The sequence below is a fragment of the Brassica napus genome, chromosome C4, assembly GCF_020379485.1.
Source record: "Brassica napus cultivar Da-Ae chromosome C4, Da-Ae, whole genome shotgun sequence".
NCBI classification, from domain to species: domain Eukaryota; kingdom Viridiplantae; phylum Streptophyta; class Magnoliopsida; order Brassicales; family Brassicaceae; genus Brassica; species Brassica napus.
In genome coordinates this window covers 32,706,138-32,728,581 of record NC_063447.1, presented here as the reverse complement: position 1 = coordinate 32,728,581, position 22,444 = coordinate 32,706,138, and the positions used below count along the sequence as shown (strand labels likewise).

General features: G+C 36.3%; 3 protein-coding genes and 1 non-coding gene across 4 annotated transcripts; 2 read left to right on the top strand and 2 right to left on the bottom strand.

Annotated features, from left to right (window-relative positions):
- The first annotated feature begins 486 nt into the window (after positions 1–486).
- Positions 487–4,282, top strand: LOC106396868 (TBCC domain-containing protein 1). Its single transcript, XM_013837372.3, has 9 exons — positions 487–1,031; positions 1,790–1,930; positions 2,116–2,496; positions 2,617–2,721; positions 2,825–2,965; positions 3,256–3,459; positions 3,553–3,645; positions 3,728–3,839; positions 3,935–4,282. The coding sequence occupies exons 1-9, from the start codon at positions 543–545 to the stop codon at positions 3,976–3,978; spliced, it is 1,710 nt and encodes a 569-aa protein (XP_013692826.2). The 5' UTR covers positions 487–542; the 3' UTR covers positions 3,979–4,282.
- Positions 4,283–5,426: 1,144 nt separating this feature from the next.
- Positions 5,427–9,687, bottom strand: LOC106391860 (squamosa promoter-binding protein-like 15). The gene is made up of 3 exons (XM_048753737.1): positions 9,135–9,687; positions 8,747–8,892; positions 5,427–8,676 (listed from the first exon to the last, which is right to left on the bottom strand). Exons 1-3 carry the CDS (start codon positions 9,449–9,451, stop codon positions 8,165–8,167), a joined length of 975 nt encoding a protein of 324 aa, XP_048609694.1. The 5' UTR covers positions 9,452–9,687; the 3' UTR covers positions 5,427–8,164.
- On the top strand, positions 5,679–5,868 carry LOC125586498. The gene has a single exon (XR_007323026.1). It is a non-coding gene; the product is annotated as a U2 spliceosomal RNA (small nuclear RNA).
- Positions 9,688–15,430: 5,743 nt separating the features above from the next.
- Positions 15,431–16,920, bottom strand: BNAC04G23900D (cilia- and flagella-associated protein 251). The gene is made up of 3 exons (XM_022706395.2): positions 16,670–16,920; positions 16,411–16,515; positions 15,431–16,073 (listed from the first exon to the last, which is right to left on the bottom strand). The coding sequence occupies exon 3, from the start codon at positions 15,960–15,962 to the stop codon at positions 15,567–15,569; it is 396 nt and encodes a 131-aa protein (XP_022562116.1). The 5' UTR covers positions 15,963–16,073; positions 16,411–16,515; positions 16,670–16,920; the 3' UTR covers positions 15,431–15,566.
- Between the last annotated feature and the right edge of the window lie 5,524 nt (positions 16,921–22,444).

Sequence of the window (22,444 nt, the reverse complement as noted above, 5' to 3'; positions counted from 1 at the left end):
TATGGGCTTATGACAATGGGCCTGTTATATAGTTTAGTTATTATAGAAATCCATTAGTAAATGCATCAATTAATGAAACCGAAAGAGTGATTTGTCGCAAAACGCAGAGTATAAATAAAGAGGGATACGTGTCGGCGTGAGAGAGTTCGAATTTCCTAGGTGGAATCTGACGTGGCGCGTCCTGCGGAGAGTAAACTAGATAGATAGATATACGTTTATGAATTATGATGATTATCAGCCTTTACTTTTTGGACAACTTTAATCACCTAACTTAACTTATTACAATTATGAATGGCCTAACAAAGAAACTAAAAATTAAATGCGAAATGCAATCACCTCTTTATACTTGATATCGTCTCTCATCTGACGTGTCATAACTCGGATCAAAGATTAATCTACTCGTAAATCCAACGACCAGGAAAAACAAGGCGTAGATTAATACCATACACGTGCGCACACTATAACAGCCCCCCTCTTCTTCCTCATTCAATGCCCATCATCATTCATCACCCAAAGAAAAATCTGCAACTCCACCACGAATCATGACCGAAGAACAAGTCCTCATCGACCAATCACCACCGCCTTCAGCACCCGAGCCGAATCCAAACTCACTGATCCATCCGAGACTCGTCTCTTTCGAGCACGGACTCCTCCCGATCCAGAAACTCGCATTCACCGACCCGATCCAAACCCTAGCTCCAATCAAGCAGAAGCTAGCCGACGCCGCCTCGAACAACCGCGTCGGATCGGCCGCCATCGCCGAGGCTCTCCAGATCTCTGGCGACCATGCGCGTCTCGTCCTCGAGACTCTCGGCTCGGTGCTTCATTCCGAGGGCGATCCTCTGGTTAGGGCTAAACCGGAGGAGGTTGATTCCGTGGGAGCTGATTTGAGGGATCTGGTTTTGTTTCTGTATGTGCAATCGTATAAGAAGCTGATGCCGAGGACGCATAAGGACTCTGCGGCGGTGGCTGATGTGTGGCCGTCGACCTCTGCTTTTGATGGCTACTTGTCTGCGTTGTCGCCAATTCAGGCAAAGTTTCTTTCTTTTTATGTGCATCAAAGTCATATTCAATGTGGTAGCTCCATTAACAGGATTAGAGGATCATTTTCTTTCCGTTTTTGCATTTTATGAAACTATAGTTTTGAAATGGAAGTTAAAGTTTTTGGCTTTTGATGTACCTGAGAGTCCGAGACTTAGAATTGATGGTGTATGTAGTGTTCGTAGGAATCCACAATTAGAAGGTGCTCATATTCTTAGTGCATGTTGTCTGTTGACTTATTGCTTCGAGTACGGTGAAACTGTTAGTCATCTTGTGGTGGAGGAATTGCTGTAAAACCAATGCACTTTAAGTTAGATTAACTAAGAATGCCAATGATAATGTTGCTGCAGTATAAGATTATCATATGCTTGGTGTTTTGAAAGACATGCTTTAAGTAGTATGAACCTACGCGATTGTTATGGGTAACAATCGAGCTTATTTATATCTTCATATAATTGCCAGTCCCCTTTCTTTGATGATTCTGTGGAAATGGCTAACCTGTCTGCTGTGTTATGTTGTTTTAGTTCTGTTTCTTTTTCGTTGTACATAATGCGATATCTGTTCTTGTATTTTGACTTTCAGTCTCCACTCCTGTTTGTAGTAGGGTTGGGTTATTGTGTCTTTTAGGATACATTCATCTAGTCATAGTCTTGTCAGTGTTTCAACAGTCTTTGAACTTCGACATGCTAATCTTTCCATCACATGGTCTTAACGTGTTAGTTATATTTTCCTTTTGATCATTTTGCAGCTTGTGCGCAGCAACAGCCGTCGGTTTATGCCATCGCAAGCTGATGATGAAGCTCATCAGTTGTCATATCTGCAAAAACATTTAGGAAACATCATTTCTTTTCTTGGAGAGCCTGTGGAAGGAGAAGGAGAAGAATCATTGGTATGCGCTAGTCTTCCTTTATTTTTTCACGAGAAGAGCCACTGTTTCTACAGAGCTTGAAAATTAAATTTAACGTTGGGATAAGAAGTTTTGAAGTGAATGAGAGAGAACACAAGTCTCAAGCTAGATGTGAATTTCATGATTGTTCAAAATATTAATTTTCTTGCTTGTTTAACATCCTTCAGGTTATCTCTATGGAGGCTTTTGAGCACCTGGGTTTTCTTGTTCAGTTTGGTGATAAGGGATCTGATATATCTCCACTGAGCCAAGCTACTCCATTTTTCGCAAATTCTGATCCGGATATGCCCGCTGTTCCGGTCCCTGTTTCCCAAGTGCATGATTGGCTTCTGCAAAACATAGCTTCTGCTTTAGAAAGCATTACTGAGAGGATTTCTGGGAAAGAAAACGGGCCTTCTAATACCTCTGACCAAGATGATGCGATGTCAGATGCTTGTGCTACTCCGAACAAAGTTGCACCTAGTGGTAGAGGCCCGTGTTTAATCGAAGGAGTCTCCAAGACTTCACTTGTTAAGCAGGCCTCCGATCTTAGGGGTAGATCTGTGAAGGTTCGCTACGAACAAATGACTTGGGTTTTAATGTAGCTGGATTATTCCCTGTCCCAAAGGACTTGCATCATTAGTCTCTGTGTGCACTCATGTCAACTATATGTTCTGTGTATCCTGCAGGTTGTCAACTGCCATGATTCTGTTATTTATCTTTTAGCGCCATTGAGATATGCAACTGTGCATGGATGTTCTGATACTACTATAGTCCTGGGAGCTGTTGGCAAGGTACGGACACAATAGATATCATTGGCAACATGTAACAGGTTTATAATATATGGCGAGTTTTACTAAAAGATATAGCAAATCAATTTCTGATTTATCTTTGCAGGCATTGAGAGTTGAGCACTGTGAGAGAGTTCATGTGATTGCAGCTGCTAAACGAGTGTGCATCGCCAATTGCCGTGAATGTGTATTCTTCTTAGGAGTCAATCAGCGACCACTAATTGTTGGTGATAACCACAAGCTGCAGGTGAAGCCTCTCTCTCTCTAATGTGTATTCTACTTCTTAGGAGCTTAGTTTGGTTAATATGCTCTTCTGGACATGTGAACCGAGTTTAATGGAAACATCTTCGAGGTGGTTTTCATCGCACTAATTTACAGTGGTGATGATTATCTTTGTTAAGAAATATACCTTTTTAGTCTAATGTTTGCTTGTGAGGACTTCCTTTTAGTACTGATAACACATACACTATCTGATATCTATCTAGTGGTTATAGTAATTACAGGATTCTAAAAACTCTGTTTTCTTTCTTTTTCCAGGTCGCTCCATATAATACATATTACTCTCATTTGGGAGAGCACATGAGTGAGGTAGGGCTTGAGTCAACTATCAACAAATGGGACAAACCATTGGCACTGGGAGCAGTGGATCCACATGACTCGCTGTCGCACCCTGCCGGGGTTTCTGATGCACAGGCTGAATCAGCTGCCTGTGTAGACCCTGACCAGTTCGTTAACTTTTTGGTACACTCTCTTTTTGTTAGTCTTATTTGACTCTGATAATTGGTGAATGCTTTTGACTCACATCTTTACCTGGTACCAATGTCTATGGTGAAGATCCCAAACTGGTTTAGCGGCGAGGACACAGGTTCGACCAAAGACAATCCATTTCCATTGCCAGATACTTATATGGCAGCTCAGCAGAGAAACGTATGTTTTTACGTCCGCCTTTAGCAAGAAAAGAAGCACTTGTTTGCATATCCTTAACTCCTCTTTTTTTTTGTTTCACCAGCTTAAGAACTTGGATGAAACAAGACGATCGCTAAGAGAAACGCCTCTGGAAGAAAACCGGAAAAAGGAGCTATCAAGCGCACTCCATGTGTATTTCAAAGACTGGCTCTATGGTAGGAACTTTCAAAATCAATCCCCACTCAAAGTTCATGTGCATCATGTATTATAAGGTTTTGACTGTCTCTATGTTGCTTGTGTGAAATGACAGCAAGTGGAAATATTAGACAACTCTACTGCCTACAAGGTGACTAACAATGGACAATAAAACCAAGTGGAAGAAGATGTCTCGTTCCTGTAGAGCTCTATCAATCATTTTGGCAAATTGCTAGTGAAGAAACCACCAGAAAAAGAAAGAAGAGAAACCAGTCTGGTTTGTAGCTATCTGCACAGAACACTCATTTAGATTATTATTTTGCTTTGGCCTTGTTTAATCTTTGTTCCTTTTTGACATTCCAATCCCTCGTTTTTGTCCTCTTTTTGAAAATCTCATCTTTGAGACAGAGCATGATGGCTATCTTTGAATTGTTATAACATATAAAGCAAAACTTTTTGTTGATATTCATGTCTTGGCCTTAGCTCGGAAGCAATAGTTTTTAAATTCTCTTACTGAGTAAAAGCAATCGCCAGGCCAACAGTGAAATTTGTGAAACTGTTGAACATGAGATGAAGCACAATCTCTCAAAGTTTAAGTAAACACAGAATGATCGAATGAATATGAGTTTAATAAGAGAAATTAAAGCGATATAAGATCAATTGAAGATGAGAAACTGACCACTAAAATGAAAATTCTGAGTAAGTCGGCTTCTTTTTATTTCGATTTGTCAAATGTAAAGAGGCTCTCTCACTCAGCTCTACAGAACGTGAGGAAGAGGAAGAGGAAGACGAGGGTTGTTTTTAGGTCTGAGGCTATTGTCGGTTGATCGTCACGAACATCCGCTGAAACGAAGAGAGTCTTTTGTTTTGTCATACACTTCCAAAGTCCCACATCGGTTACGAAGCAGGTGTGGAAGGCGTGAGAAGTAGTATAAACAAGAAGCCGAACCCCGCTTCCAAATCATACCTTTCTCGGCCTTTTGGAGATTAAGGGGGTGGTATTGAACTCAAGAATTTGAAAGAATTCAAGTGTAATAACTTTTGCTATTTTAAATGATTTTATGAGATTTTAATGCAATTGTCTAATTCTTATGTTTATCTTCTGACATAGAATTTAAGTGAATGTAAATTAATTTGATGGAATTCAAACGGTAATACTAACGCTATGAATGATAACGAAAAAAATACACAACTAGTAGTTAACTCTTAGATATTTTTTTTACCAAAATAAAACACTTGGGAAAATTTTACTTTTTGTAGATAGATTTTTTTTTATTAAAGGAATCTTTTTGGGTGAACTAGCCATGGGCATTCGGGTTGAGTGAAACTGATGACATTTTATTTTATATCAAAGTGTTGAAACTTGTTTTTTCGGATATTCGGGTACCGTTCGGTTCTCGGTTCGGTTCCGTTTCCGATTCGGTTATTCAGATATAGAAATATAGAAACCATTCAGGCATTTGAGGCGGTCCGGTTTTGGTTTCGAATAATTTGGTTTGGTTCTAGTTCAGTTTTTCGGTTCCGGTTTTGGAAGAGGAGAGACATGGAATTGGGCTGGTGTAGGTGATATGTCTTCTAAAGACGTAGTGGATTACCGTGGGGTCAAGTTGGTTCTAAAAATAACAAATCCCTTCATAAAAGCAAGGAATTGATCCTTTGCATTTTACATTACATTTTCCATTAAATTCCTTTCAAATAACATTCCTATTAAATCTAGCAAATATTGAATAACACTAGAATTTAAATGAATTGGTAAAATACACAATTGAATAACACAAGAATTTAAAAGAATTGATAAAATACACAATTGAATAACACTAGAATTTAATGGAAACCATAATTCTTTCAAATTCTATCAAATTTCTAAATCCAATACCCCCACCTAAGTGTAGTATCTGTTCTTATCAGTTTAATATTTGATATATGGGTCATCGGCCCACTCGATATTAACTCAATTTTTAAGGGAAAAGACCTATTAAGATAGCTTGCTATCTGGGTTTTCAAAAGTCGCCCATATGTTTCACTACTGCACGGGTTGGCTCAACCCGCCAATAGTTAAGTCCAATATTAAACTTATTTTTTTTTTGTCAAACTTTTTAATTTTATAAATCCCAAAGGACTAAAAGGAGTATAATTTTTAGGGCTTCCACGTTATACATACGTGGCAACTTAATACTAAAGATACAAACACATGGCTGAAAGAGAACATGCAATTCTGAACTGAGCTCCTCCACCGGCAATTCTCGAGTGCCGTCGTAGATTGAAGCTTTGTCTTTTCTGCCGCAAGCTTGCATCTTCATCGATTTGTACTCTCCGAACTCCTCTTTTCACCCAAACCTTTGCTCGTATTCAGGATCTCCGTCTACATCAAATGTTAACTCTGAGAATGCTCAAATAACCGGATAAGAGAACTTTTGTCAGACCATCTTCAGGCTATAGAGAATATGCCGACTCCGCTAGATCTCCTTCCAAATCAGCTGAGGCCATATCCATCATCACTGCTTCCTTTCTGCTGAGATACTTTACTCATAAGCCATCTAACAGCTCCATAGAAGAAGAGTAAAAATTCTCTTAAGAAAAGATTAAGTGCATAGCTGAGAAGAAAGAGAAAGCCCAAACACCGAACAAATAGAATCTAAACATTTCTTTGTGAAAGAAGAGAACGTGAACTTTATTTATCTCAATACAAATAAGGAGAAGATAAAGCGTGAAGAACAAACCCAAATATGTATTGAGATTACACTTCAAAATCGCCAAACGAAGTTTAAAAATCTGCCAAGCGGAAACTAAAATCGCCTAAGCGAAGATATAGAGAAGTATTTTACAACAAAACATAAGGCAAATCTCTTTCTCCCTGTGAAAGATAAGAATATGTGAACAGGGAAAAGGAAGAGAGAATTCGAGAGAGCCCTCAATATTAAACTTATTTAATCAAATGAAATCGTAGTCTAGAATTATTAGAGATTTTTTTCTATAAATAATATTGATTGTCACATTTGACTATATCCTGAATAGAAAAAATAATAATAATTTGATGGTGCCTAGAAGCAAATATTGTGTTGGAGATGATTATATTATGATAACTTACAGGGGTTTCAGATATTCTTTAGCATCGACAAGATCATCTTATTGGGCCTAATAATAAAGCCCATTAACAGTTGCTCCCTTCTCTTTTCTTTTAGTTTTAGTTGGTCGTCGTCACAAGCTCTGTCGGCAATGGCAGAACCGATGAGAAACCTGACTGGGCTCGGAGGAGAAGCAGCAAAACACGATGAATATCATAGGAGACCTATCTCAGTTAATTCCGCCTGAACTTACACAAACTTCCAAAGTTAATCTCAGTTTAAAGTTTTCAACTTTCGAAGATTAAAAACTTGTCCTTTCACGGAATTAGATTGACAGATGAGTGAGATCTTGGTGGGTATTGTAATACGTAATCTCAATTCACTTGAACCTAGTTGAAAGACTAGTACTTTTGCAGGAACCTGAAAAGTTAAAAGAATCTAAGTTGAAGAATCTAAGTTGGCGCGAGAAAAGAAGACTGTAGAAAGAGAGGAAGCAAATAGAAGAGGATGAGCAAACATTGGAGAAGTCTAACGGTGGGGTTTAAGCTACTGAAGCAAATGGGTTAGAAGCCAGGGTCAGCTCTTGGTAAATAACGGTCTGGTAAGGTTGAGCTAGTGACTATGGATATAAGAAGATCGAGGGCTGAATGTGTGGAAAGAAAGAGGATCCACATAAGGAGAAGAAGAAGAGAGAGGAGGTTGAGGCGGAGAATGAGAAGAGAAAGGTTGATGAAAATGATGGAGGATTTTAGGGATGGGCTGAAGAAGTCTCTCAGTGGCGTGGTAAAAGAGTTTGTGGTGAACTTTAGGAAGATTAAGGTGGCACAAAAACACAACTCATTTCAGAAGCTTTGTGTCGGTGGCTGAACAGGAAGGAAGATACTGTTTGCAGTTGCATAAGCAGGTAAGCTAAGAGATGCTTACTAAAGAATTGTAACGAGTTGCTAGTTACCATATTAGTCATGGTTTCATAGATAGTCGATTGAGAAAAGGATGTGGAATTCTGAGATTTTATTAACAATATATATTAATGATGATGATGATGATGATGTTTTAATCTGCGTTTATGTTGAATGTGAACAAAACTAATATAGCATCAGTACTAAAAACAAATGGCTTAAAATCAAGAGCCAAAACCATTAAAAATAATATCCAGATTCAAGGCCATTGTCTGGTTTTAAGTAGCATAGAAAAATATATAATTTAATAAGATCTTGAGACTATCAAGTCTTAGTAGCAACTAGCAACCTTCTACTGGTAAGGGCTCTTGGTAGAAAGTCTCAAAGAGGCCAAGTAAAATTTTGAGTAGAAGAGTATTGCCTCAGAACCTGCTCCTGCTGTAGGTTCAGCTCGAATCCACCCATTGTGGTGCCATTGCTCATCAGGAACTGGAGGTCATCATCTGGCTCAGAGATTTGTCTCAGTCCCAAAACAGGGGACGACACACAAGGCCAATTGCTCTTTTCGCCTGACATGAACTCCCAGGTTTGTTTCGAGTACTGATTGTGTACTGAAACAGGCGGTGACTTAGCCATTGTAACCCTTTCTGCGTCCATCAAGTAAGCATTGGTTGATGTCTGCTGCTGCTGCTGAGTTGTGTTTGAGTTTGACAGAAGAGAGAGAGCACAGCTTGAGTCTGTGCTATTATTGTTCACCATCTCTGGGTATGTTATACTAAACCTTGAACTTCCCTGTGACAAAACGTTCATCAGTTGATGGCTATCCCACGGTGCGGACCGTCCCATCACAGATCTTGCGGTTGACCACGTTGTAGGATCTCCCAAAACGCTTCCTGTCACCAAATCAAGAACTTGCTTCTTAAGGCACATGAGGCTGAAAGAGAGTGGAAAGTGGGATCTAACCGTAAAGAGATGGAGCGATTCTAGAGTAACCAGAAGCCAAAAGAGCTGCTGTTGTTGCTTGGGGCTTTCTTCTTCTTTCGTTATGACAAGCTAGACGTCTTCTACAACTTCTTTTCTCCAAGTCAAACTCAGCAAGCTGGTGAAACCTAAAGAGAAAAGAAAGCTTCAATGAAACGCAACATAATAATATAATATAATTCATTTTATTTATCTCTCCAGAGACAAGAGACAATATCACATAATAACTAGCTGTAAAGTTTTGTAATAAGACTCTTCAAAGACGTTAAGAGCCAAAGCAAACAAAACAAAACAAAAAAGCTCAAAAATAGTAAAAGAAAAAGAGAGAAGAAAGATGAAAATAGTAAAAAAAAAGAAAGTTGCAAAAAACCTGCTACATTGTTGGCAAAACCTTTGATGAAGACCAGAGACAATGACTTTAGATGATTTAGAGTGAATGCAACAAACTTTGTGTCTTGAGTAATATGTTTTTGCATTGCTTAGATCCATTCTACAACCTTCCACTTGGCACCTAGCTGCTGTAACAGACTTACGGCACTTGTTAGCCCGGTTCTTGCCGGATCCGGATCCATCCTCGAAGTCGATCTTCTGACCAAACCTGAATCCAGTAGTAAGTGAAGATGACTCCGTGGAGGAGGAACCAACCGTCTCGGTCCGGTTCTGACCCGAACCCATTAGTAACTCCATGAGTAATGGTTCTTGTTTTCTTTTACTCAGACAGAGAAAGAAATGCTTATGCTCATCTCTCTTTCTGCAAGTACTGAGCCTAGAAATAAAAAGAGCGAAGGAGAAGAAATGAAAGAAAATGTGGTTTTGCTTATTTTAGTTGTTGCTATCTTTTAAATGAGGAGACAGATAGAGAGAAGCTGACAAAAGAAAAGACAATCAAGAGTGATTGTTACTAGGCCACGACAGCTACTGATTATAGCGTTGTGGTTATGTTGGTGCGTTTTGTAATGAATATTTATAAATGCCCAAAAGAGATTAGAATATCTTTTTCTTCTTTAACGTACACAATGATATCCTTAAACGAGACCAGGGAACATAAACTCCCATATAAACTCTAGCTATTTATTCTATAACTAAATAAATTAAGTAAAAATTGCCGAAATGGAACAAAAATCTAGCATGATTGTCTTTTTCGTATAAAAACTTTTTTTGTCTATTTTTTTTTCTCTTTTTTACTTTTTCCACTTCTAAAAGTTAATGAAATAAATAGTCTTATGAATAAAAAAATTGTAAAAAATAGAAACAATTGATAAAACACCCGTATACACAAACTGATATTTTTTTGGTTGAAAAACTTAATAAATTAAATTTTAAAATTACGTTCTACTAAAAGTAGAATTCATCTTCTACGGAAAATGGTAGGCCTGGACATTTTAACCTGGACCGGAAAACCCGAACCGGAACCGACCCAAAAATACCCGACCCGGAACCGGACCGAAAATTTACAAGTACCTTTTGGGTCTAATTTTTTTCTACGCGAAAGAACCGGAACCGAAAGGAACCGACCCGAATAGACCCGGATCCGAAAAGAACCGACCCGAATAGACCCGACCCGATAAGAACCGATTTGTACCCGACTTAGAAACATGTATATCTAAAATTATGATGTTTTTGTGTTCTATTTTATATATATTATTTTATGATTTAGTTGAAATATCTTTTGTTAACAATATTTGTTATTATTTTGTAACATTTTTTAAGTAATATGAAGTTTTAAAATGTAAAATTTAGAGTTTTAAAATATTTTATTTTAGTTATTAATAGTTTCATTTAAATTATTTTGTAAAATTTTAGATATATATGACAAATATCAACTAAATTTGATGAAATTGAGTATGTCATGTTCTTTTCACATCTTAAATATCCGGACCCGACCCGGACCCGATATGGACCCGAAAAATTACGGGTATTTTAGTTATAGATCCGAACCGATCCGGATCCGAGAAGAACCGACCCGAACCCGAACCGAAAATTTCTAAGTACCTATTGAGTTTAAATATTTAGGACCCGGAAGACCCGGACCCGAAAGGAACCGGCCCAAACCCAACCCGAAGGCCCGAACGCCTATGCCTAGAAAATGAGTTAGTAGAAAGTGAATTCTAGATTAAACAAGTTCGTCTACTTTTTTTAGAACGAACAATCTACTTTTACCTATAATTCTAAATAAGGGAAATGTGAATTCTACTATGGACATCGCCTTGGCTCTCAGAACAATGGTGTTCCCGACAATTACACGTTATGACACATTGTACTCTTACAGGCATCCTCAGAGACGTCGAGAGTGGATTGCTCATATTCAGGCCGGAGCTATATTTGTGGCAGACAGTAACCCTGACGATGAACAGAGGGAGTGTGAGAACAAAGCAGCGGCTTTAGCAAGAGCCATCGATCTTGCGGAGTCTTCTTTTCTTGAGATACCTGAGGTTACCACGCCTCGCATCAACAACGTCTTAGAATAAGGAATAAGCATGCTTTTTTGCTATTTACCAGTATTATCGCACTCAAGCCGTCTGATGCATGAGATTGCTTTTAAGTATGGAGATTCACTTGGTGTGTTTGTCAACCAAGAGGTAAGAGTTTTCTTTCAATCAATAGCTGTTACATACAACAAGGAGAAAAGGAACATTCACAGACACATACACATGCACAAGTGTTTTTTTTAAGAACCTTTAATGGGGTTTTACCATTGGAGCAAAGAAAACAAAAATATTTTAACAAGATCTCTTAACAAAAATTTAGTAATTAAATATTACATAAGAGACACAATAGGGTCTCTCCCGTTGAACATGCTCTTAAGTAGTACTAGATCTCGGGTGTTTGTTTCCATTTTAATTTATATAAGATATTTTGCTTACAATTCTAAATTGGTATATATTATAATATATATAATGTGTGTCTATCAATTTTTAAAACATAATAATTTAACCATATATGTTTTTTTATTGAATAGGTTGTTTTAAACTTTCACATACGTCAATTTTTTATTATGTTTTTTGGATTGTTATTTCATTATTGAACTCGTAATTTTATATAAATATTGGTAAATATTGTTTTATTGTTACCTCGAAAGATATTGTAATATTTTACAAATTTAAAAGTTGTATAATATAATTTTTACCTTCATATATTATCGAGTACACTTGTTCTCTATCAAATAGATTGTTTCAAAATTCACTTGTGTTTGTTTGTTCTTATATATTTTTTTGTTTGATGGATTAGTATTTCATTTTTGAATAAAAAATAGAAATATAATTTGGAAAATATGAAAATAGTATTATCTCCAAATATAATCAACCTTTTCACAAAATAAGAAACTTAGCAAAAACTAAACTTAAAGCTTTATGTATAGATTTTATAAAGAATATAATTATTCATTTAATTATATTTTTTAAATGAGTTATCTGATTTTAAAAGTTAAGATTGTAAAGAGTTAAATATTATACATATGGGTCAAGTAGTCTTTAAAATAAAAATCTAATGGGTCAAGTATTCTTTAAATTTAATTACTCAAAGCCCAAAGTGAGATTAATGTTTTGTAAGCCCAAAATGATCAGTTAACAGATTTTTCTCCGGGAAAAAAACCTGTCTGTCTACCTAACAATTTTCTTTGGTTTATGTCTTCTCTTTAACCTAGACACGATCCTAACTACGATCCTCGAGCTATTTGATCGACTAAATCCGTCTCTCAGACACCATCCTCTCTTGACTCCCGACCAAGATCAAGTAAGCATGTCTATTTATAAAGGTTTTAGTTTCGGTTATTTTAGTTCACCTCTGTTTATTTTTTCAATTGATTTAATCTATCAAATATGTGTAGACGGAGATCGGTATTGTTTCGAAGGAGATATGAAAACCTCAGCGGAAGAATATATGGAGCTCTGATGGAGCTCTGCCCTAATATAATTTAATATGCAATTCCGATCAGTACCTGAAAACAGAGGTGAATTATTTTCTTTTTGAAACTCCTATTGCTTTATAATATGAATAAATAAAATCAGTTTCTATTACCCTGTGAATTCTCTTTCAATTCGTTTTTTTCCCTGTGATCTGATGAGTTTAGAATCAAATCGTATATATTGAACACTTGCTGAAACTCTGGTCACATGAATTTGAACAATTCTCGATTGAGCTTGACTATTAATACACAGGTTACATGGTAATCTAAAAGCATAAAAACTCACTTTGGAGATACGCTGGTGACATTAGTACGACAATTTGTGCACCAGAAAACTGGTTTCTCATTTGAAGCCAAATTTCCATTCTTTGATTTGATTAGTATTGCACGTTTCTTACAACTGTCATGGCCTTGGTAAAACCAGCTCCAATCTGTATCTATAGATTCGATTGAGCAGGTGATTTTGCAATCCTCAATCACCTGCTGTCCAGTAAGCGGAATACTTTCCCCACAAACAACAGGCAATGCTTTGACCACTGAAATAATAAGTCATTCAATCCATAAGCAATCATATATTATATAAAGAGTGTAGATATTAATTTGTTATATTAACTCACCTGCTGTCCAGTAAGCGGAATTCAACTTTCTTCTTATCCTTGCCAGAAACTTGGACAGTTTGAATGTCACGAAGACTGGTCACTTGACCAATGACATCTGAAAAAAATAACATGCTAAACAAAATTAACTTCATCACCTTAAATAATACAACAAAATATGATTGATACACTAACCAATTAGAAAATGAGTTTTGAGGGTTCCATTTCCAATCTCTTCAAAACCGGAAAAACTGAAGAACTTATCATCACACACAAGGGAACTTTTTGATATTTTCGTGTCCTCAATGATGGACATCTTGTATGTATGGTTCGTTGTACGATACTGTCCCGTTGCATTAGACAACGAAAATACATCTATCATATGCCATTCACCAAGACGCATGTCACGTTGCGTACGTTGAATGTAAGTCCTCTTGCACGTACAGTGGATTTTATCACTCTGAAACAAAAAAAAATAGATGATAGTCTTAGTACATAGATGAATATGATTACAAAAAAAAACAAATAACCACAAATCATCTCACAGTCTCATCAGTGAAGATCAACTTAACACTATCTCCTCCATATATGGTTTTCTGTCTCCACGAATGAACCAACTTAACTTGAATGCGCCACCCTTGTTTGTATGGCTTGATGGCCTTAAGCAAAGAAACAATCTTATTAGTTGACATGGCTGCAGAAAATTGAAGGTGATGTCGAAGTATGATTCTTAGCGTAGTTATTTATAGATGGTTAAATAGTTAGGGTATTGTAGAGAGTATATTCTGTGAAATCTTAAACTAATAGACACCAAATAGTATGATTTTATGTATTAGTTGTTATAGAAAATATAGTAGATTTGTTGAGTAGTTAACGGCAACAGCAATTAATGAAATCTAACAAATATGTTTGTTACATATCGTTAGAATATTAGATGTTGCAAGTCTCAAGCAAGAAATCTAGAAACACCGTATATATTGAGATATTTTGCTTCTATATACTTGCTTTTCAAGTTAAAAGATATTACAACTAATTTGATTTTATTATTATACTTGCTTTTCAAGAAAAATATATTTTTGACTTTGATCACAAATTTTGTAGGTGTTTCAAAACTGTCGATGGTATAGGTTTATTTATATATAAAAAAAAAATTCGAAATTTTATCACAAAAATTATAGATGGTTTGAAATCTAGTATGGGAAAGGATATAGATATGTTTAAGGTTGGTTTAACTTGTTAACCGGCAGTATAGTCACATCAAACCAAAAGAAAAAAATATAATTTGGATTAAACTTACAATTGATATGGATTTATAATGAGATCATACAACTTGTAGGTGGTTTGAAAATTAGAATGGGTAAGGATTAAGATATGTTAATGTTGGTATAACTGATTAACAGCAGTATAGTCACACCAAAACCAAAATATAAAAGATAATTCTAATCAAACCATATAGCAAATATCACGTCCTTAACCGGCAATATAAAAGATAATTTCATTAAAAGATCGGAAGGGTAGGTGGTTATGTAAACCGTATTTAAAGGGGTACTGTTTTCATATTGCGTGTATTAATAATGGTAAGAATAGTTAGTTAGAGATTAGATGTTATATGACATTCCAGTAATAGGTCCAATAAATCCAATTTTTAAAAAATCACACATGAAAAGAAGTTGTGACTTCTCTTTTAATAGATAAGATTATACTCTTTGTACAAATACTAAAGTAGAGAATTATGGGCAGATAGACAGAGAGTGTTGGGACTCAATTAAGGATGCGACTCTTCAAGGGAACTAGTAGGTTCTTGAAAGCTTTCAGAATTATTATTTTTTTTTCTTTTTGTAATTTAGATTTGGTTCTTTTCAAACAATATCCAATGCATTATCTTTCTTGATAAATTAAACAAAAAATATTTGAAGACTATGGGAAGTTTGATTCATGGTCATGTAACCATCATAATCTGTGTACTTTAATTTTCATTGGGTCGTGTGTGTAACTTGGATTCTATTCCTTTTGTGTTTTGCTTTATCTAGTACACAATCAAGTTTCTTTCTTTTGATTTGCAAACTGCTTTAAAAAAAAACTTTGGAAAGTACACTTCTTCATAGCTACTAAAGAGCATTTTAAATACTCTTTCGAAACGCCATGAAAGTGAACTGTTCAGAAAAATTGATAAATCTGATTCCTTGTATGAAACCAAAACGCAACCGCAACAAACTCAGGTCCTAACAGCAAAAGGTGATTCAAGTCAACAAAAACAAAACAAAAAGTGCGGTTTTAAAAAGCGTTTCAAGAACCTCTTTCTTCAAACACCATTACATTCAACAACAGCTTCCGCAGCTCGTCTTGGTTTGTTCTTCCTCCTACTCCCAATCTGTCTAAACCCCGTAGACAACGATGACTTCACTGAATCATCAGTGCTTGATTTTGATCCTAACACATTCTCTTCTTCTGTTACATTACTCTCTTTAGACTCTTCTACTGGCTTCTTCCCATTCTCTGTCACATCTTCTTTGCTTGTTACTAAACCGTTTGTATCTTCATCCTTCTCCACAATCTCTTCTTCTTCTCCTTCGGTTTCATCTTTCACCGGCTTCTGTGGCCTCCCTCTTCTCCTGTAAGCTGGAATCTTTTCTTCTTCATCACCATCTTCTCTAGCGGAAGCATTCTGCCTCTTTCTTTTCCCTCTACCTCTTCTCATTTCTACTATTTCAATTCTCTACCAAACCAAACCAAAAGACTCAAGCAACTAGACAAGAACCCTGCCAAGTGAAAAAGGTTGCTCTTTTCAATCCATTTCAGTATCCCAGCTCTGAAAAAGACACAACAACACAATGGAGGAGAATTAAAACTCAAACACATACAAAAACAATTGTCAAAGCAACACTTCATCAGTAGACATTGAACAATTTAATTTGATCTCTCTTCAAAACCTTTATTTTTCAACTTAGTATTAACCTCAAAACTAAGCTACAAGCCTACAAGCAAGCTCAATCAATTATCTTCCAAGAAAAGTAGTTGCATGAACGGTCTAAAGAGAACCAACAACTTCTATTTCCCTTCCAAATCTATTCAAACTTCTTCATAACAGTCAAACACAAGACTCACTACCAGAAAGAACAAACAGAGATAGAGAAACAGAGACTCGCCTGTGAACCCATTTCTCAGGATGAGACAAAACTCCAATAAGACCTATAAAAGGTTTTATCTTTTCTAATCTTTATTGAGGTTTCAACTGATCTACTCACCAGTTTCTGCAACCATACAACTAAAAGTTAGCAGAGAGAGTAAAACCCAGATCAGAAAGAAAAGAAAGTGATGAAGCCAAACAGAAGATATTGAATCAAAACCCCAAAGGATAAGACTTTAAGGAAAGGGATCTAAAGGGAACAAAGAAACAACACTAACAACAAGTGTTGGTTGAGAGTCTTGAGACTAGAGAGTGTTCGTTGAAATAGAAAAAGATGGATTTGCTTTCAAAAGAGTTTTTCCCTTTTGCTTTTTTTTTTTACTCTGTGAAGCTATAAAACGTAAGAATGACGCTTTCCTCTCACTTCCACCACTTTCACTGACTCAAATGGATCTTAAAATCCCGTTGATGATGGATACGGCTTTCTCCCACGCGTTTGGATAGACGCGTGTTACCACATTCTTACTCGTTGCTGGTTGGACAAGACTCTCGCAAGAGTCATAAAGACAGCTAATAAGCCGCGTGACCGCGTCGTTCATAGGTTTGAAATCAGATATTTCTCTAATGGGCCCAATTAAACTCTCGTTTCCAAAGAAGACATACATGTTATGTGTACAACTTGAAGGCCCATATATCAGCCCAATTATATCTTGAAGGTACAGCTGTCAGCTGGTTTATATTCTACTCGTTTACGCTTTTTTTTGGTACACTTTTTTTTTTTCGGTGTGCACCGCTCGTTAGGTATGGAAATCTAAACCGAAAAACTCGAATTCGAACTCAAACCCGATCCGAGCTAGAAAAATATCCAAACGGTATTAAGTTAGAGAAGATTGGATACCCGAATCCGATAGGGTAATACCCAATATCCGAATGGATATCCGAAATATATATCTTAATCATAATTTTCTAATAGTTTGAACTCATTCGTTTTCTCTTCGTAGGTCACACTAACGGTTTCATTTTTAATCGCTCTACACCTTTCAATTTTACTAGAGGAACACTGATTTCTAAGGTTGCTTGGTCAAGTAATGCTCTTCACCTTTGACTACTTGATGCCCCACTCTTCGGTTAACAACCTATTTTGTTGTTGTTTGATTAATACTATATTATTATATCTTACACATTTCTATTAAATTCATATTTATTTATTTTTGATTCATGAGTGATGTTCATTCTGATCTTTTTTTTTAAATAACTCTAAATAATTGATCCGACCCGAATTATTCGAACAAAAAACTACAAAAAACCGAACCCGACTTGAAGTGTAAAAACACATGGAACTCAAAATATCTAATCTGAACCCAAACGGATATCTGAATGTCCACCAACCACTCGTTTACGCTTCCTATTAGAAAGAGTCACAAAGAGAACTAACGGGGCATCATTCTTCTCGAGTTTGGGCTTAGACCCATTTAGATTCTTAGCCCAATTGTATCTTTTGACCCTGAGTTATATTTGTTGTAATATTTTGTTTATAATCAGAAATCAAGTAATTTTCGTTTTAAAAATCATTATTCGAGATGTTTATTTATCCTTTGTTAATTGAATACACGTAAAAGATATTTTCATAAAATGAATTCAAGTTAAAATAGCAAATGGATTGATATATTGAGTAGGGATATTCAATCCGGTAAAACCAAATCGAACCGAAGTAGAAAAAGTGGTTTCGATTTGGTAAAATCAAATAAACCGAACGAATGTTATTTTAAAAAACCCGCGATATATGAATGTAATTTGGTATATAAACAGATCAACCGACTGAAATACCCTTATGGTTTAATAAAACTGATAATTAGTTGTAAAAAGTAAAATTATCAAAATATTATAAAATATTAATATATTTATGATTTTTTTTTTGCAAAAATCAAATAAACAAAAAACGACAGTATAAATGAATCAAATCAAAGTATATATTGTTTTAATATAGTAGCTATATTTTATATACCGAATTACCGAAAATAAAAAAACGAACCGAAACCAAACCAAACATCCCTATATTTGAGTGTCTTCATAAAAGAGAGCAGAGAGAGATGTCATGCTAAACCACTCCAAATCTCCATTTAATGTGTGTGTATGTATTTATGATGGCCTAGCTCTAGTCAGAGAAGGTGGATACAATAGCTGATGTAGAACCTGTGGAAAGTAGTGAAATTTTGGAAGAGAGATGATGTAATGAATTAAAGATGTTCAATGATGATGAGCACCTTTATTTCGATTTCTTATGCGACTTAATAAACTCTCTATCAAGTGCTTCTTTTTTTTTTTTTTTGTAAACTCTCTATCAAGTGCTTTTCTGATAACCAACTCTCTCTGTCAGTTTGATTCTCTCTAACCCCTTTTAGCTCAAACATTACAACTTCTTACGTTACACCTTTAATAGACGAAAGCTTCACGTATACAACTTTGAGTCCATGGAACCTAGCTAATTAACAAAAGGTAAAAGGAAGAGAGAAATGAAATGAAGGAAGGAGTAGTTGCAGAGTGGTTATAACTCTTTCATCTTCCGTGTCATCCATGGATTCTCCACACGCCTTGCTGATGCACTTTGGTCGCATCTCTTTCTTACCTTTCCTTCTACTCCACACTGCATTTTTCCTACTATTATTAATCACCAAAAAAGAACAAAAAAATGTGACATTTAATTACTTAAAACACATATCCTGACGACTAAAACTGAGGTATTTATATCGAGGGACGCTATGGTTAGTTTATATATGCATGTATACAAGATTCAATGATAATATATATACATGTATGTACCAAGTGATAATATATTGTGGTTATAGACTTATAGTATCCCAAGTTAAAATTTTCAGTGTGTAACATTGAGGGACCTTTTAAAACTTTGACATCCGAGAAGCTAAGTTCGTCAATAAAAGAATATCGCAAAAATTTACGTGTAAATTTGCATGAAGGTTACTTTTCCTGGCCGAGTCATAATAAGAGACTCACAAAATAGTCTTACAATTAATAAGCATTATTGCTATAAGAAAATACCAGCAATCATATGACTAATCTCCAACTTATATACCCAAATTGATAAACAGATAACGAAAATTGCAGTTTTCATTTCTATGGTCAGGAAGTTTTAAATTAGATTGATTACGGAAACCTAAAATTACAAACTAGATGTGCTCTGCATGTGTATGTTGGCCTGTCTCTTCTTGTAAGAAAGACAAGAGCTCCAGGGATTCAGGTGGCGATCAACTAGAAACCAGCCACCTTGATTTCTTGTCTAATTTGTTATTCCAAGTTTACAAAAATAGTTTATCATATATCTCTTAAAAGACTAACTTTAGACCAGATCACCACATGGGATTTATTATAATTATTTATTAAGAAATAGTGTGATTCGTTTTATATATCCTCGGTCTTTGAGGTTTTCAGCGATGCTTAAGCCTTAAGCGCCGTTCGCGGCTATTTGAAAAATGACTATCAGTCATATAACTTATTTATATCGTCCACAAACAAATGATGATATATATTTAAAAGTTAATTCAAATCAGAGAAATAGTGGTCTTAAGGCATGATTAACTCCGGTGTCTTAGCCAGAAGTTCTTAACTCATTTGACTTTTTTTTTGTTTTTTGTTTTTTACATTTTTCGGCTAAGAGACAGCTATTATATCTCTTATTTAAGAGACAATACTTAGCTTTTCTTAGTTAAAATCTAAAAAAAGTTAAAAACCGTCTCTTATCCGAAACTAAAAACCCTAGTTAAGAGACTGAGGTTAATCATTGTCTTATAGTTTCTCCGGATAACTTTATCAGTAAAACATTTCATATTTACAAAAAAAGGATAATTTTTTTGCGTATTACCAAAACTACTATAGTATATGTGTGTGTATGAATATTATATCAATAAATGTGATTACTAACTAGCTAATACATGCATATGTGATTAAAGATTTATGATTGTGTACATAGAAGATATGTCCTTATTGGGATTTGTTTAGCTTACGAACCACTAAAAATTCCTGCAATGCAACTGGTCCAAGATTCCATGAAGACAATGACCTTTTGGCCTAATTTGCATGGATCCAATTGCCTAAATTTAATCCCTTCGTAGATCCAAATGAACACCAGCCAATAAAATTAATTAATCAATAATTAATTAAGTATAAATTAGTAACAAAATGATAGTGTTAGATATTGTAATATAATAAATCATTGTTATTGATCCGATCTAAGTTCCGATAGATATGTTCAAAGGAGTTCGCCCTAAAGAAACCTCCCAGGCCCGCTTCCCTAGGTGTGCCGACTCCATGGATCTCCTACGCTTCAACGTCGTCGTCGATCAATCCTCCTCCTTTTGAAGCAGCTCCTCTCCTCTTCCATGGCGTCGATGGTCTTAGCTCATCCTCCGTCGAAATCCAGACCTCCTCCCGATCCACCCCCGCGTACGTTTCCTCCTCTTGGTTCTCTCTCTTCGATTGATGATGTTAGGAGTTTTCAAGGCTCCTAAGACAAATGCTGTAGTATAAATGATTGTCGAACCAGTTCTGAGAGATATCAAAGCACCGAGAATGCAAGTATCACTTAATCTAAGTGCAACCAATGATTTAGATGGGTTTTTAAACTATGACTAATTAAAAGAAATAACTAAATGATACTTTCTTAACTATTGGAAAAGAGAACTCATGGATATAGGGATTAGACCTTGGGTGATCAAGTTTCGAACTAAAGATGGCAAACGATCAATCAATCTATTAACCTTAAGCTTGGACACAATCCTAAACAAACTCTATGTCTAGATAAATGTTCATTTACTTAACACAATTCAAACATCAAATGTCTTTGGTTGAATAATATGAAAGCAATCATAACTAGCAAGTCCAATGGCTATCTTAGCACCTCTAACAACAAATGTCTTTGGCAAAGTATGCTAAAAGCTAAGAAGAGTTGTCTCGGGCATTTCCTCGAACACCTTTCGGGGGGAAATGCCTAAGGTTCAACTACTCAGTGGCCAACTCAGAAGATGCTTTATGCTCACTCTACTAGCAAGGAAATATGAATGATCTACACTAAAACATCCTAGTTCTAACCTAATCACCCTCAATCTCCCTAACCCATGAATTCAAAAGGTGATTACTCACTAATCTCCATGATTCCTCTTAAACCCATGTTGGATTTCAGATTAATCATGTAGAGAAACACAGGAAATAGATAAGAACACAGAATTCTCAATAATAAACTGATCAATTGATTCAAAGAGATGACTTTCCAAAGATTTTTGGTGGTTTTTCTAAGAACAAAGATGATCCCCCTCTTGGTGGCTCCTAGAGTATTAAAACATAGGTTTAGAAAATAAAAACGTGCATAATGAAATGACCAAAAGGCCCTTGAGAAATCACAAGTTCGAGTAGAAATAAAACGCGCAGCGACCTCAGCCCGTCGCTCCGACAAGTCGCTCTAGGCTTCGGGAGCGACCTCGCTGTGTCGCTGCGAGAGGTCGCTCCGGGTTCGTTCTCGCGTCTCTGGGTGATGAAACCGCGAGCGACTTCTCCCTGTCGCTCCCATAACGTCGCTCTCAGCTGGAGCGACCTCGCTGTGTCGCTCCGAGAGGTCGCTCCGGGCTCGTTCTCGCGTCTCCGAGTGATGAAACCGCGAGCGACTTCTCCCTGTCGCTCTGGTTAGGTCGCTCCAGTAGGGTGATCAGAGCGACTTGGTGGTGTCGCTCCAGACTGGTCGCTCCCATGCCTTGCTCGCCCAATGACCACTCTAAACACTCATTTTTGAGCTCCAAATGCCTCCAAGTGTCTCCAAGAACTCCATGTGGTACTCCAATACCTGATAAGGACTCATGTATGCAAAATGCAACCTAAACATGGCTAAATCCTAATCTATATGATCAAAATGCACATGGATAAATGGATAAAACAATAGAAATATGCAAGATATCAACTCCCCCAAACTTGTTCTTTACTTGTCCACAAGTGAACTTTCTAGAACTCATAGGGAGAGAGGTTGAAGGTGGGAGCTCATAGCCAAAAGA

Bases quoted from the DNA above. Each gene is read 5' to 3' on its own strand.
- LOC106396868 (XM_013837372.3), top strand. From the start codon at position 543: ATGACCGAAGAACAAGTCCTCATCGACCAATCACCACCGCCTTCAGCA. The intron at 2,497-2,616 runs GTTCGCTACGAA...TGTATCCTGCAG, and splicing joins TTAGGGGTAGATCTGTGAAG to GTTGTCAACTGCCATGATTC. The intron at 2,722-2,824 runs GTACGGACACAA...TTATCTTTGCAG, and splicing joins TCCTGGGAGCTGTTGGCAAG to GCATTGAGAGTTGAGCACTG.
- LOC106391860 (XM_048753737.1), bottom strand. From the start codon at position 9,451: ATGGAGTTACTAATGGGTTCGGGTCAGAACCGGACCGAGACGGTTGGT. The intron at 8,893-9,134 runs GTTTTTTGCAAC...TTTTCTCTTTAG, and splicing joins TTTTGCCAACAATGTAGCAG to GTTTCACCAGCTTGCTGAGT. The intron at 8,677-8,746 runs GTTAGATCCCAC...ATTTGGTGACAG, and splicing joins AATCGCTCCATCTCTTTACG to GAAGCGTTTTGGGAGATCCT.
- BNAC04G23900D (XM_022706395.2), bottom strand. From the start codon at position 15,962: ATGAGAAGAGGTAGAGGGAAAAGAAAGAGGCAGAATGCTTCCGCTAGA.